At 42.0% G+C, this 16,546-nt stretch overlaps 1 protein-coding gene and 1 long non-coding RNA gene across 2 annotated transcripts in view; one reads left to right on the top strand and one right to left on the bottom strand.

The window, feature by feature from the left end:
* PTPRB (protein tyrosine phosphatase receptor type B) overlaps positions 1-3,414 on the top strand; it is an 81,455-nt gene extending 78,041 nt beyond the window's left edge. The window contains exons 33-34 of the mRNA XM_053407104.1: positions 238-358; positions 2,921-3,414. Of these exons, the coding sequence (XP_053263079.1) occupies positions 238-358; positions 2,921-2,943 (144 nt within the window). The 3' untranslated portion in view covers positions 2,944-3,414. The remainder of the gene's footprint in view (positions 1-237; positions 359-2,920) is intronic.
* Positions 346-10,812, bottom strand: LOC128422725 (uncharacterized). Its single transcript, XR_008332575.1, has 4 exons — positions 10,367-10,812; positions 9,787-9,886; positions 3,402-3,502; positions 346-580 (listed from the first exon to the last, which is right to left on the bottom strand). It is a non-coding gene; the product is annotated as an uncharacterized LOC128422725 (long non-coding RNA).
* Positions 10,813-16,546: the final 5,734 nt, after the last annotated feature.

The raw sequence follows: 16,546 nt of genomic DNA, 5'->3' as shown, positions 1-16,546 counted from the left end.
CAAGCAATTTGCACCCAATGCATGCTCTCTCTTCAATATGGTTTGGTTAGAGAATGACAATGCAAAATTCATAAAATAGTGTGTGTGTTTTCCCCGGGGAAAGCTGTTTTCCAGTTCATATATTGGTTCAGAAAGTCCAAAATGACCTGAACAAATATGTTCTCCTATCACTAGGAAAGGAAGACCTGAAAAAACCATTTTTTCCTCATCTTGACACATTCTCTTCCTTCATTGTAGTGTCAGTATGCGTATTTACATCAATGTGTGAGAGATGTCTTAAGAGCAAGAAAGCTACGCAGTGAACAGGAAAACCCATTGTTTCCAATATATGAAAATGTGAATCCAGAGTATCACAGAGGTAAGGATTTTTTTTTTTAAGATTAAAAAATATAACTTTATGATGTGTAACAACGTGATTATAATATAACTGGTAGTTATAGCAAAAGCAGCCATCTCTTTCAGTAAATATAAAGATTGCAATTTTGAATGTCAGCACACAACCTGGGACTTCTGTTAAAAGAGCTGACAATTGATGGTGAATCATATAATCTGCTTCTTACGGGTAAGAAGGTATCATGAGCTGAGAAGAGAAGCAAGATGGTTCTGAGCATTAACCCTCATTTTGTTTTTCTTTAGTTGTTCATGCAGTTCCTTTGAACCTACAACTCCCTGATATTTGTTACATTTGTGCTGTTATTGCGCAGTCCACCACAACAGAGGATTAAATATTTTTATTTAAACCAGTCTACTCCCATTGAAAAAGTTGAGAATTTACACCCCAGAACTCTGAACGAAATCTCATGGATTTATTACTGTCCTCCAACTTGACCTTTCTATTATTTGAAAGAAATCTCCGCCATTCAAGGCATCTCTAAACACCATCTAGTTCTTTCAACTTTTCATGGGCTGTACTTGAAGGCCCCATTACAGGCTTAATGTGTTTCCCTTCATGTGTTATATGTTCATATGCCATATTTTATGCTATAGAACATCACCCTTTTGCTGCCTTTTGAGGTTTTAGGCTTTCTGGAGAAGGGAGAATATATTGTGCTAATAAAATACCAGACATATTTACTATACCAAACAAACGATCTTGATAAGAATAACCTGCCTTGCCCTTCCATCACTTTCTTTGCTTGACATCTTGCTCCAGTATAGGAAGTCATAATGAGAGGATTTACTAAAGCCTTCTTATCAATTTTTGATAGTGGAATCCTGTATAGTAATCAGTTCTGTGGTGGTAGATTCACAGAATATCTGACTATTCTGCAGCTAAATGACCAGTAAACTTTTTATTTTATTTTTACCCATACTGACAATTTTTTTAAGTCTCTATTTTGTTCAAGGATAGCCAATGGGATGTCTCCAGATGTTGTAGACCACAACTCTCTTCATCCCTGGGCCATGGTGGCTGGGGCTGAAGGAAGGCTTAGTCCAAAACTCCAGAGCGTAGGCATGATAACCATACAGTGGTACCTCGGGTTACATACGCTTCAGGTTACAGACTCCACTAACCCAGAAATATTGCTTCAGGTTAAGAACTTTGCTTCAGGATGAGAACAGAAATTGTGCTCCGGCGGCGCGGCGGCAGCAGGAGGCCCCATTAGCTAAAGTGGTGCTTCAGGTTAAGAACAGTTTCAGGTTAAGTACGGACCTCCGGAACAAATTAAGTACAGTGGTGCCTCGGGTTAAGTACTTAATTTGTTCCCCTAGGTCCGTTCTTAACCTGAAACTGTTCTTAACCTGAAGCACCACTTTAGCTAATGGGGCCTCCTGCTGCTGCCGCGCCGCCACAGCGCGATTTCTGTTCTCATCCTGAAGCAAAGTTCTTAACCCAAGGTACTATTTCTGGGTTAGCAGAGTCTGTAACCTGAAGCATATGTAACCCGAGGTACCACTGTACTTAACCTGAGTTACCACTGTACCTGATTTTGATTTATTTATTTTCACAAGATTAATGGATGTTCCTTTGCGAGGGTTTGCAGTTTGAATCTTATGGCTGTTTCATAGGTACAAATGTGTGGGTGTTTTAGGCCAATTTAACTGCCATAGCTCCCCCCCAGCAAAAAAATGATCCTACTGTATGAATTATAAAGTTTTCTGTTAATTCCCTGCTAGAATTGTTTTCAACACATGTGTATGCCAACTCTCCAGAGCATAGATTATTTACAGCACTGGTGAAAGCCACTAAACAGGCCTGTTGGACTCTCACGCCTATCATCCCTGACCATTGAAGTCTATAACATCTGGGGAGTACCAAGATGGCTGCCCTGAAAAAGATACTATTTTTTTAAAGAACCTTTTCCCCTTCCACAGAACTAAAGTTCCCAGAGTTCCCTGGGGTAAGGAATGATGGCTTAACCAGTTCAAAGCTGTAACTCCAGATGGGAGGAAGCCCTACAAAACTATGCAGCACTTGCATCTGAGTAGACAAGTTTAGAACTGCACTGTAAGTCTGTAGTATAGATGATACTGAATACTAATATGGCTACCTCCCCACCCCACCCCGTTGCAGAGCTTATGTCCTTTACGAGCTGTGTGATAAGCAGAAATCCAGCAGGAAAGGCTTAACCTAATCACAGAACTCCTATGCCAAAAAGAGCTTTCTTTCCTCGATTTCTGCTTTTTATATAGCTTGGTTTTGTTATTTGTTTTTGTTTAAAAGATTTATAGGGCAATGTCCTATTAGCGTTAAAAAGGCAGGAGTCCTGTCAAGAAAAAAAAAATATGACTGTTCTGTCTTGTTGTTCTAAGGCACAGTTGCCGCTTTCTTATTTTGCATAGAGACACAATTCTGGTCTCCAGCTATCTATATCATTCTAGTACTTTCATAAGGACATGTTTACAGGCTGGCACTGGAAATACGAAAACAAAACCATTCTGTGTGCACTTCCTAACTTCCGTTTTCTTTTTGTTTCAGATGCTGTTTATTCAAGGCACTAAAACTCCAACAGATTCCTGCTTGTTGCAGTTGTATCTGTTGGTTTTTTTAAAAAAAAATATTTTATGCACTACAGAAGTGCCAGACATGTTTGATACTGTGTATAATTTATTAGTCTGGTGACATTTTTAAAGTATATAATTTAAATATAATAGATATTGTTGTATATAAGTGTACTTTGCTATTGTGTAAATATGTATTTTATCTATAATGTTTATATTAAGCTTCAGATAATACTATTTTTCCATGCTAAAGTTATTTTAATGAATTCTTCCCTATAAACTATCTTTTGCTGAATAAGTAGCAAGTTTTTAAGCATGAGAGAAAAATGTGTAACACAACACTTCCAGGCATGGGTGGGCAACCAGCACACCTAGACTAGCTCCTCCTTGCATCTATGTTGTTAAGGGTTAAAAATTATTGATCATTCAAGAGCTGCAAAAGCATGCATATTTCATACCTTATGAACTGTGATATCAGCTTCCATTCATCTGTGCACATGTCATGTTCTTTAGACTTCTGAAGGCATCAGGGTTTTAAATAATAATGAAGACTGCAATCCTGAGGGGGAGGGAGACAATAAAGAGACTGTCATATTATAGTTGACAGGGGAAGACCTAGCACTAGGGATAATAGCTTCATTGATGCACAGGAAACTGAGGTGGTGCTCCAGAAAACCTGCTTAAGGTTGGGAAACTACAAGGAGGAAGCAGCTGGAGAGAATGACTCATGGTTTCGCTTGTCTCTGTACTAATGCACAGAGTAAGGGGAAACAAGCAAGACAAATATTAGCTCTTAACACAGTATGGAGAAGACAGATAAATACTATTAGGTGACAGAAGGCGGAACACCTACTTTACCTCTTTCTTCACTCAAAAGAAAAGCAGTGCCCAACCTGTTGAGAACAGAATAAACGATGCACAGAGGGAGCTACAGCCCAAGATGTGGTAATGGAACATCTAGCTACCTTAAATGAATTCACATCTCTGGGACCTGATGAAGTGCACCCAAGGGTACTAACCTTCCTTGGAGGTTTGTTTTAAAAGATTCCTTCATTGCCGGGAGTTGGATTAGATAACACTCAGGGTCCCTTCCAACTCTGACACTCTGCCCAAGGCCTGCTGCCTATTTTTCAGCATCAGATTAATTTCCATTGAGACACTCTGGAATGAACAAAGTTGCTCAACTTTAAGAACAGCCAGCTGCTTTAATTGGCTCACTTTTATGAAGGTGCTGCAATATGTTAGGTCAATAGGAACAGATGCAGGGCATTAAAGAGTTCTATTAAATAGAACATTGTTGCTAAATGGGACAATAAGCTGAGACTGAACTGTTTCCACTGTTGACGCTTAACTTCATATTTTCACTATAAAATGAATATGCAGCCTGATCTGAAAAATGCATGCAGTGAATAAACACTTACACAGCACAAATGTATTTTAGATGCAAAGGCTAGAATATTTGTGCAGCACATTAAAAAAGTTTTGAAGACAGATCCTGAGTTTGATGAGAGACCATCTGATAGAAAAGAGTCTTCAGCCCAATAAAGACATAAAGACTATCATCAATCCTCTCTACATGTGGAGGACAAAGGCTCTATATGCAGAGAATGAATTATAGCCAAGATTTTGCCACATTCTTAAAATACTTCAAACCTTGCTGTTCATTGCAAATCGCTTTCTTTCCAAAAGAGGTGGAAGGAGGTCATTAATATTTATAGCCAATGTTGTGGTGTTTCTGGACACACCACACAAAGAACCACTGCTGTACTTCATCTAATTACTTCACTTGTATGCCTCCTTTCTAACAAGGTGCCCGAGGTGATGTACAAAAGAAAGCATTTACAGTCAAAAGGCAATGCCAGTAAAATCAAATTTTAAAGCAACTACTGGATACAGAAAACATATAAATACAAGTAGCAGCAAATTAGGAGAGATATTTGTTTATGGCACAATACTATACATTGCCAACTCAGATGTAAGACCCACTGCGGGCAATGGCACTTACTCCCAGATAAGTTGTATAGGATTGCAGCCCCAGCAAACAAAATGACTCAGCTAAATCACAGATGACAAAAAGAGACGTAACCTGCCAGGCTTTCACAGGGTCTCTGTCCATACAAAAGCAGGGATAGGAACACTGTGGCCTTCCTAGTTTTGTTGGACTACAACTCCCATTATCACTGACCATTGGCCATGCTTCCTGGAACGGATGGGTAGTGCAGTCCAACAACAAATGCTCCCCATCCCTGACCTACATCCTCTAATTCAATCATGTGACTTTTCAGACGTTTCTGAACTACAACTCCCTGACCATTTGCCATGCCAAAGTTGCTTAACAAAAGTGACGTGCACCTCCCCCATGTAACTTTAATGGGACGTGAATGTTTTAGATAGGAAACACACATCATACAAACATTTTATTTGAGGGTAAAGACTGATTCATGTGACCCCCCCCCAAACTGGTCCTAAGATTACGGCAACTGAAAGCACACATTGGCTAGCTGCACAGTGAAGTGGTCAAATCATAGCTTTCATTAGTAACTGCTGTTATATGCTTGTGATTCTTTTTTTCTGTTCTGATCAATCACATGTGGAAAAACTAATCAAACAGAATGTTAAGGTCAGCTAGAAGACTACTGCACACTTTTTTATATTTTCAAACAGCAATGTGGTTGTTGGTAATACATCTAGTATTTAGTATTTTTTTAGCCCTCAGTGAATTTGCCCAGAACATGGGGTTGTTGAACAGAAGCACAGAATTTATTTTTGAGGGGACCTTTGAGGGGCGTAGCAAGGGGTGTGTGGTGGGTGCGACCCGCACCAGGTGTCCCCACTAAGGGGAGTGACAAAATGGTGGGCGGCACTCACCACAGAGCCTGCAGCACGCCCGAGCCAGGCGTCTCTCCTGGGAGTGACACGGTGGTTTGGGCGCCTGCAGGCTCAGCGCTGCCCCAAACAGTCTGCCTGTTGCCTCCCCCTCAGCTGAGGGGGAGGAGGCAGGCAGGCTCCTTGGAGGCCCTGTGGTGCCCCTGTGGGTGGGTGGCCCTGCCCTCGGGTGCAGGGCACATGCTCCACCCCAGGCGCCCGATCGGCTTGCTCTGCCGCTGCCTGCCACCCCTCTGTCCATTGCCTCCCTCCTCATAGGAAGACTTCAGCAGGCTTCTGGCTGTTTGGCTCTCCATTGTTAACAGCAGGTATCTGTTTAAACTGGTTGGACACAGGCTCAGCTAAGCAGAAAATCAAAGTTAAATTTAGAATCATTTGTCTATGCTAGGAGAAAGAAACTGGGAACCAGTGTGCAACCCTCTTGTCACCAAGGAGACAGATGGAGCAGATGCTTCTTCGTTTTTAGCACTTTACAAACCAGGTGTTTTTCGGCTACAAAACGCATGGAAGGGAACAGCTGAGGAAGAAATCTCCCTCCCTGATCCCATAGAATCTAATTCCACTAAAGGCCTTCCAGTGTGGTCCTTCCTTCACCTGCCATGGCCGTTATGCTCCTGTGCTGGCAAATCAGCACATTCCATGACTCCTTCTCAATAGCTATCATTAATAATAATAATAATAATAATAATAATAATAATAATAATAATAATAATACATTATTTATACCCCACCCAGCTGGCTGGGTTTCCCCAGTGGGAGTGAAATGGAAAGTAGTGTGTTCAGAGAGATTATAAATTCACATTGCTTCTTACTTCCCTGTTTACCTACCAAAACAATGCAGTGGGAAGGAGGGGAGTGAATTTAAATAATCAAAACCTTGTGTCTCTTTTGAGGGCAATTGATTCGACATTCATCAGCAATCCTGTTTCCTCAGCATCACGGCAAAAATGAGATTCATTACCAGTAATACAATTACAATGTGTTGAGCAACTCTGAGGAAACATCAACTGCCCTATATAAATTATCTCCGAGATCTATTAAAGTGTCATCTTTCTGCTGAGGAAATGAATCCTATTCAGTAATATATGATGTGAGAGCAAGCATTTTGGATTGTACATCATTCGCCAAAGAATACAAATGACACTCCCTTTTCTCATTTCCACTGCTCTTTGTTTTCATTTTTCTCCTTTGTACACTCTGTGTATACAAATAAGACCACATCATTCTGCCAACAGCCATTTCAACCACTTCAGGAAGCCACACTTGTGATTGGTTCATGAATCTATTGCTCCCCATTGTTACCATATTCTCTGCAGAATCAACTTCTGGTATGTTCCCAGAGACCAGATGAGTAAAAGTATTGACAGATTACAATGCTTTTGCCTAAGATGGGTACCACTATCTGCTATATATTTTGGAAATTATTTGTCTCTTTGCTATGCCTTTGGACACCATTTATAGCAAAACCAAACTGAAATGCTGCTCTCTGTGTACATGTTGGCCCACAAATGAACTCCCTCCCCCCCTTTTTTACTGTATAATTTAGTTCTTGAATTCTGCCAAAGAACAGAGTTGATCTATTTAATTACTAGCAGCCTCACACCCAACATTGCTTGGGAATTCTAAGAAACAACAACAACAACACAGTTTTGAAAGGTTCAGCCCATCCTCTTGATTCAAAATGATCTAAACACAGATGAAAACCTGCTCCATGATATCAGGAACCATCCTGCACAACTTATTCTGTGAACTGATAATTGCTGCAAGCAACATAGGCCACTGGTCCCAAAGTGTATGGGAAACCACCCTAATGGGAAAGCTAACCAACAAACTCAAACTAGCACGGGGACAAGCTACAGAAGATGCTTCACCCCAGTGTGGTTCCCCTTTATTAGATACACAACACAACAAGACAATAACCTATTCCCCCTTCAGCAGCATACAAATCAATATGGCTCACCTGACCCAACAACCTAGCCCACCTCCCTCACACAAATAAACCACACCGCAATCAACTAAACACAACCAAGCAAGCTCAGGAACCCCTAACCTATCGCAATATTGATAATAAATAAATAACTAAATAAATACTCAAAGAACCCGCTCATGTGATGCTGACACAACCCACTAAGAATAGGCAACAGAATGAAAGAATGAAAGAACAGCATCCCCATTTCTCTACCCCCTCACCAAGGTGTCTATGACAAAAATGTCTCTCACCAAATGTAAACAAACTGTGAAAAAGACTGAATTCAAAGTGGAGACAACAGATGTACTGTTCCCCTGTTTATAACACAAAAAACCCAATAAAACTAATTAAAATAATAACAATAATAATAATTCCTGCAAACATCCTCATTGCTGTCACAGAGCATTCCATGACATCAAAATGAGCAGGGCTACCCGTGTGCATCACTAGAGTTCTACTGTGTGCAAAGCAGAACCCTTTAGAACTTTGGGTCGTGTTAATACATTTTAAATGTAGGTACAGTCTAAAACAGGACACGGGTGGCGCTGTGGGTTAAACCACAGAGCCTAGGACTTGCCGATCAAAAGGTGTCGGCGGTTCAAATCCCCGCAACGGGGTGAGCTCCCGTTGCTCGGTCCCTGCTCCTGCCAACCTAGCAGTTCGAAAGCACGTCAAAGTGCAAGTAGATAAATAGGTACCGCTCCGGCGGGAAGGTAAACGGCATTTCCGTGTGCTGCTCTGGTTCGCCAGAAGCGGCTTAGTCATGCTGGCCACCTGACCCGGAAGCTGTACGCCGGCTCCCTCGGCCAATAAAGCGAGATGAGCGCCGCAACCCCAGAGTCGGCCACGACTGGACCTAATAGTCAGGGGTCCCTTTACCTTTACAGTCTAAAACAAATATAAACTAAGCAACATGAAACTAATTTGGCAGTCCCTGCTTAGCAATCCAAAACTTCTGATGAGCTGTGCTAAAGCTGCACATGTTATGCCAGTATTGAATTTGAGCTTGAGTATTGGACTAGGATTGGGGAGACATGGGTTCAAATCGCCACTCACTTGGTGACCTTGGGCCAGTCACTATCTCTCACCCTAACCCACTTCACAGGGTACTTGTGTGGATAAAAATGGAAATAACCTTAAACTCTTTGGAGGGAAGAAAGGATATATTTATCTAATAAATAAATGACGTGATTAAAGTAGTAATTCGATGCAAGGAAATCCCATTGAGTTAAACGGTGCTTATTCACAAGCAAGTCGGTATACGATTGCATCCTAAAACAGCAATTAGGCATGCATGATGCAGGGAGTTTAAGCCAATGCAAAATTCCCTTTTTATGAAATACATTGTTAAAATAACAAGAGAGGATAGTCTAAAGTTAATACTATTTTATTAAAAAATAAAGCATTGCAGCAGAGACCATTGTTTCCTTTGCCAAGGCAATGAATTTTTCATGCTGAGAACTTAGTCCTACAACATTTCTGTTTATAAAACCAGAACTCTATGGATTTGAGGAGAACGAGGACTCCACAACCTTAGTTCATCCTATGATGCAGATAAAGTTAGGCAGTTCCAATTTTTCTACATTTCAGCAGAGAAAAACTCAGCATATTATTATTAACTCTTCGACATCACTGGGACTTAAAAAATCATTAATGTTGGCTGGATTGTACTCTCTGTGCATGAGGGGGGGTGTGTGTGTGTGTGTGTGTGTGTGTGTGTGTGTGTGTGTGTAAAAGCACTACTATTCCTGCAACTGACTAAAAGTTTACAAAGGATAAAACTGTGTTCCATTCAAATCATTAAGGCACATGCAGCAGGCATAAAAGCAAAATGTCAAACTCGCAGGCCAAAAGCAGATTGCAAAAAGGAGGCAGCTAATCAAACACCTGGCAATTTGCACTACGCGGCTGGTGAATGAGTCTGGTAAGCTTGTTGTATTCATTTGTTTTGCTATCATTAAAAAATAATAGATATGGAGGCAACTCACTTGCTCCACAAAACTCCTGCAAAGGGCTGGTGTCAGAGGTAGATGGCTTGATTGCAGATGCTATTACTCAGGGTCTGTCATTCCACGTTTCCCAGAATGCCTGAAAAATAGGTATGTGTGTGTTTACATGGTTTGAGTTTTCTGCCAAATAATAATCTAATACAGTATCAACTTTTAATCCAGGAATGGCAACCGGCAGCACTTTCATTTTATTTTATTTTTAAAAGCATTAACTAACCAGCTCATTAAAAAAAATATTGTGGCACTGCCACTAAAATCATCATCATTATTTATTAAATTTCTATACCACCTTTCATCTGAGGGTCACAGGTTAGTTTAAAATAAAAACACACAACACAATAACAGAACAATAACCCCCATCCCACAGTTTAAAATATCATAAAATCATACAGACCCATTGCCCAAGCACTCAGTAAATCTATCCTCTAAAAGCTCTTGGCAAATCAGAAACGTTTTCAGTGGGAGATGAAATATCAAAATTGCAGGTGCCTGTCTGATTTCAATGGGGATAGTGTTGCAAAGTAGGAGTGCCATGACTATGCTGAAAGGTTCCATTTACATAGAAACTTGGCCTAGTTTGCTGTAGCCTCTGGCATAATTTCAAGAGCCATCTGCATAAGCCAGGCCTCTGGCCAAAGGGATTTGTGCCTCCTCTTATAGCCTCCTGAGTGGGAAGAAAAAGAGAAGTGTCAGAAAGGGAGAGATGTGGTAGAAGGAGGGACAAAAGTGGGTGGCCCTGCCAACTTTGGACTTTGGCCCATTGGTCCAGCCCACCATCAACATAGATTAGTTTTTGGCCTGATAAATTAATTTATTAAGAGAATGTGCCCATCAACAACTCAGGGGTGGGGGTGGGGGGAGGGACGTAGAGAATATCAGATTAGGCTGTAGATCACAACACTTCTCTGATGAAAATAGGGATGTCCTATTCTATTATTCATAATAATGTTAAGAATAATAATAATACCCTGCTCATCTGACTGGGTTGCCCCAGCCAGTCTGGGCAGCGTCCAACATATATAAAAACATAATAAAACATCAAACATTTTTTAAAACTTCCCTATATAGGGCTGCCTATAGTTGGAGATGCGGGTGATGCTGTGGTGTAAACCACTGAGCCTCTTAGGCTTGCAGATCAGAAGGTCAGCAGTTCAAATCCCCACGATGGAGTGAGCTCCCGTTGCTCCGTCCCAGCTTCTGCCAACCTAGCAGTTAAAAGGCACACCAGTGCAAGTGCTGGGAAGGTAAACGGCGCTTCCATGCGCTCTGGTTTCCATCACAGTGTTCTGTTGCACCAGAAGTGGTTAGTCATGCTGGCCACATGACCCAGGAAGCTATGGACAAATTATTGAAAGCTAGATGAGTGTCGCAACCCCATAGTTGCCTTTGACTGGACTTAACCGTCCAGGGGTCCTTTACCTTTTTACTTATCTCCTTGGCTTGGGGGTTGCATAACTCCATACCATTCAACATTTCTCCTATGAAAATAGGGATGTCCTAAGGAAAAGTGGGACATTCTGGGATCAAATCAGAAATGGGGATGCCTTCTGTAAATCTGGGACTGTCCCTAGAAAATAGGGGCACTTGGAGGGTCTGGCAACACAATTGTATAAAATAACCATGTACTCTAGAGTAATCCCATTAAGGTTCAATAATATTTGTTATAGGTCACCTCACCATCAACAGATGTTCAAAGACTATCTACAGAAGCAGAAGACCATAACTTTGCAACTGGTGCCTGTTGAACACACCAATAAAAGAACACATTGGATTATTTTTAAAGTCCTTGGGGGGTGGAATAGTGATTTTGACAAGCTCATTATATTTAAGAAATATTGTAAAAAAAAATAAAAAATTAATCAGATCCAATTGCATGTAGAAGTGATTAATTTTCCATGGGTTATTTGAAAGCAAAGCAAATAAATAAAATAGTGTTGCTAAAAGCCAAGCAGCCAAACACATATTTGATAGAGGGAAATTGTTTACAGCAGTCCAGGAATTATTCTGAAATATGTAGACTATAAATTCTGTTCTGACCATTGAAGACTTTAAAAGTATCTGGGGGAATATAATAAATTTTATATGCTGCATTATTGTATCCATCTGTGTTCCTAACAAACCATTTACCAACCAAACATAATACAGTTATTGTTGATTTAAGTTATGTATCTTAAGTGTATTTTTATACTGGAATCAACAAATCCAAACTCTCTGAGCATGTGATGCACGTTTTTATGAACAGTTCATAAATAAAACAATTGCTTATTTAAAGCAAGTTCTTTGCATTCTACCTGACTGCTTTTTTGTATTATGGATTTTCTTGTCAAGCTGTTCAGAGAAAAGGTCATCAGGAAGTTTGATTGGGGAGAAAAGCATTTCCAGGGAACTTAAAATTAATCAAACGCCCTTCCTTTATATTTCCTTGTACTTGTGTGTCACAGATAAATAACCCTGTCGCAACTGATCATTAACTTCTTTCTTCTAAACGTGTTTGCCTTTGTGTTTTTAGCAAGCAAAAAGAATACTGTACATTTATAGCCCCATCCTAAACATGCTTAACCTGGGAGTATATTTCACTCCCAAGCAAGATTGCATAGATTTTCAACTCTAGACTACAAAACCCATACAAATCTCATGCACATTTACCAGGGGGAAAGCCCATTGAGGGACGTGGGTGGTGCTGTGGGTTAAACCACAGAGCCTAGGACTTGCCAATCAGAAGGTCGGCGGTTCGAATCCCCACAAGGGGGTGAGCTCCCGTTTCTCAGTCCCTGCTCCTGCCAACCTAGCAGTTCGAAAGCATGTCAAAGTGCAAGTAGATAAATAGGTACCGCTCCGGCGGGAAGGTAAACGGCATTTCCATGTGCTGCTCTGGTTCGCCAGAAGTGGCTTAGTCATGCTGGCCACATGACCCGGAAGCTGTACGCCGGCTCCCTCGGCCAGTAAAGTGAGATGAGCACCGCAACCCCAGAGTCAGTCACGACTGGACCTAATGGTCAGGGGTCCCTTTACCTTTTAAAGCCCAATGAACACAGTGAGGCTATTTCTGAATAAAGGCTGTCTGGTTACTTGGTATATTATGCTGTCCTAAATTCCAGGAACTAGAATTGTTGGTCTTTCAAAAAGCACCCCATAGCCCATGGGCAGAACATATGTGGCCCTCCAGATGTTGTCAGATTCCAACTCCCATCAGCGCCTGCCAGCAAAGCCAGCAAGGGTGCCAACTTGAATAAAATATTGTGGGGGCCCAAGGTAAGCTCTGCCCCACATAATGGATCAAATGACAAGGTCCACACACCCTATTTGAATGGCAATGCCCAGCAACTTTGCAGGGGCACAGCTCTCTCAAATATTTTATTGCAGGGGCCAAAGTTGCCACGGCCCCTAGGAGTTGGCTCCTATGATAGCCAGTGATCAGGGATGCTGAGAAGTGGAGTCCAGCAACATCTGGAGGGACAGAGCTTTCCATCCGGACTGAGCATATAAAAGGATTTTCTTCAGTTTAATGGAGAAGAACAGCAGCTCTGTCCCTATGCCAATGGCAGTGGAGTTGCCACTTGGCCTGGTCTTTTCAGAACACTGGATTCCCAGGCATAATGTGTAGTTTAGCACTAGCAGGTGGTTGCACTATCACCAAATAAATGAAGTGTTTAAATTGGACAGTAAAATTGGTTTCCAGGTGGAAAAATCAAAATTGGAGACTGAATTGTTAGAATCCAGTACTAAGAATTTGTTAAAAATGTACAATTTGCTGCTGAAATGGAATACACAAGATGAAACGGTTAAATCAACTATGATTAAATGGGCTCAGGACATTGGTCATAATATTTTGTTTGCTGACTGGGAAAAGTTGTGGACCACCGGGATGAAATTCACGGCATGTAATGCCTTAAGAGAAAATATTATGAAAATGATTTATAGGTGGTACATAACCCCAGTCAAGCTTGCAAAGATTTACCATTTGCCTGATAATAAATGTTGGAAATGTAAAGAAAAGGAAGGTACATTTTTTCACCTTTGGTGGACGTGCCCGAAGATTAAGGCATTCTGGGAAATGATCTATAATGAACTTAAAAAGGTATTTAAATATACCTTCACTAAGAAACCAGAGGCCTTTCTCTTGGGCATTGTCGGCCAAGGGGTGTTAAAGACGGATATAACTTTCTTTATGTATGCTACAACAGCAGCTAGAATACTTATTGCAAAGTACTGGAAGACACAGGATCTACCCACACTGGAAGAATGGCAGATGAAGGTGATGGACTACATGGGCTTGGCAGAAATGACGAGCAGAATCCGAAACCAGGGAAGAGAAGCAGCGGAAGAAGAATGGAAAAAGTTTAAGGACTATCTAAAGAAATACTATAAAATTAATGAAAGTTAGAATGATGTTGGACTGGAAAGTAAATGGTTACTATTAGCAATGGTTAAGACAAGGAGAATAAGGAAGATTAGCTTAAATTTAAAGTAAAATAAGGGAAGATTTGCTGAGTAATTGATTAGAATTTGGAATACAGAAAAGGGAGGCATGAGGAAGTCGAGGAAGAAAGGTTTAAGAAATTAGGATATGAAATGATACTTGTTTTTTGTTTTGTTTCTGTTATTGTTTGTTTATGTATTTGTCGTTGTTATGTTTTGTTTGTGTGGCTATAAAAACTGTTTAATAAAAATATTTAAAAAAAAAAAAAAGTTTAGCACTAGCAGGGCTGGCCCACCCATGAGGCATCATGGGGGCAGCAGATCCAGCCTCCAAGGAATGCATTGCCTGCTGCTGCTGCTGCCACTGCCACAGTGAGAAGAGGAGGAGTTTGGATTTGATATCCTGCTTTATCACTACCCGAAGGAGTCTCAAAGCGGCTAACATTCTCCTTTCCCTTCCTCCCCCACAACAAACACTCTGTGAGGTGAGTGGGGCTGAGAGACTTCGGAGAAGTGTGACTGGCCCAAGGTCACCCAGCAGCTGCATGTGGAGGAGCGGAGACACGAACCCAGTTCACCAGATTATGAGTCCACCGCTCTTAACCACTATACCACACTGGCTCTCAGTGAGAGCAACGGCTGTGGCCCACTCCTTGGAGGCCAGTTCTGCCACTACAGTGGTATCTCGGGATGCAAACGGGATCCGTTCCAGAGCCCAGTTCACATCCTGAAGTGAACGCAACCTACGTCCACGCATCTGTGCGTGCGCGGGTTGCGTTTCGCCGCTTCCGCGCATGCGCGTGACATCATTTTGACTGTCTGCGCATGCGCACACGGCGAAACCCAGAAGTGACATGCAACCCAAAAATACTTAACTTGAAGCACATTTATCCCGAGGTATGACTGTACTTTGGCAGCCCCACCCCAATGACACTTCTACAGTGGCCTCTTGGCAAGTAGAAGGCGCTGCTGGTCTCCTCCCACCCCAGGAAGGAAAATGTGGGGGTGCCCTCTGAGGATCTACTGGGCTCTGCACCCAGCTGACATGATCCAGAACAGGCCCCTCCCACCACCATGATGGCCTTTGATTCCCAAGGGGGTACCATTTTGTGGTTCGCCTCTGGTGCCAAAATGTCTTGGGCTGGCCCTGAGCACCATCATAGGCCTCCTGTTTTCCACACTATCGTTTGAAATCTTACCAGGGAGGTATGGAACTCAGAACCAAACTTGACCCATAAAATCTGTGAATGAGACCTCCATCGTTGTTTCAATCAAAGGGCTTGCAGCTGGGTGGGGAAGCAGTACTGAGTTCTAGGGTTGCCATATTTTGAAGAACAAAAAAGAGGACACATTTGCCGACTTCTGCTTTTAACTGTGGGTCGCTATGATGACTCTACCCATGGAAAAGAGGACCTGTCCCAGAAAAAGAGGGCATATTGCAACCCCACACTGCAATTTATATCTCAAATATACACACTCCAAGCTAAGGTTTTCCTTGCAGGGCACAGAGCAGCTTCAGGGAGAAGGGACAATTTAAACTGAGAAAAATGTGCAGTGGGAAAGCTTAAGCCTTCTGTCTGCCTTGCTTCTCCTTTGACTCTATTCCCTCCTTCCTGTGGCTGCTTTGGTTGGTTGGTTGGTTTAGAACAGGCATGGCCAAAATTGGCCCTCCAGCTGTTTTGGGACTACAATTCCCATCATCCCTGACCACTGGTCCTGTTAGCTAGGGATGGTGGGAGTTGTGGTCCCAAAACAGCTGGAGGGCCAAGTTTGGCCATGCCTGGTTTAGAAGAAGCTTCATGATGTCACAAATGTCCCACTTCAACACAGGTCTCTCACTTCAGCTCTAGTTTGGCTCATTAACCACATGGAAATGGCAAGAGCATCACACAGGTCACTGAAGAAGTGCTCCTAATCCCCATGAAACTGTCTTATACAGAGGTCTCCCTAGCTTAAGTACTGTCCACAATGGTGGACAGTGTCAATCCTTACATATTTGGATGCTTAAGTGATGTCATTTGGGACAAAATTTGATTCGCAGTAGACATACATCTACAAGCTTGGAAAACCACATTCTTTGATTTCCCTTTGCTCCCCCAGTCTGGGTTATGTGTGAAGTCTGGGGGCATGAGTGAGCTTTATTGTGAATTTAGGGGTGGGTGGGGTCAGGGAGATGCATCGAATTGACTCCAGCTTCTGCATCCACAGATGGGCATTCACATTCACCAGAGGCTTCCAGCCAGAGCATAACAATGACAAGGGGGACCTGCAGTCAAACGTGCAGCTACTTCAGTACTATTTACCTGAGCAACCCCATGCC

This window comes from Podarcis raffonei, chromosome 10 (assembly GCF_027172205.1).
Source record: "Podarcis raffonei isolate rPodRaf1 chromosome 10, rPodRaf1.pri, whole genome shotgun sequence".
NCBI lineage: Eukaryota > Metazoa > Chordata > Lepidosauria > Squamata > Lacertidae > Podarcis > Podarcis raffonei.
Note: the sequence above shows the minus strand (reverse complement) of the source record. Positions and strands in the feature narration are given on the sequence as shown.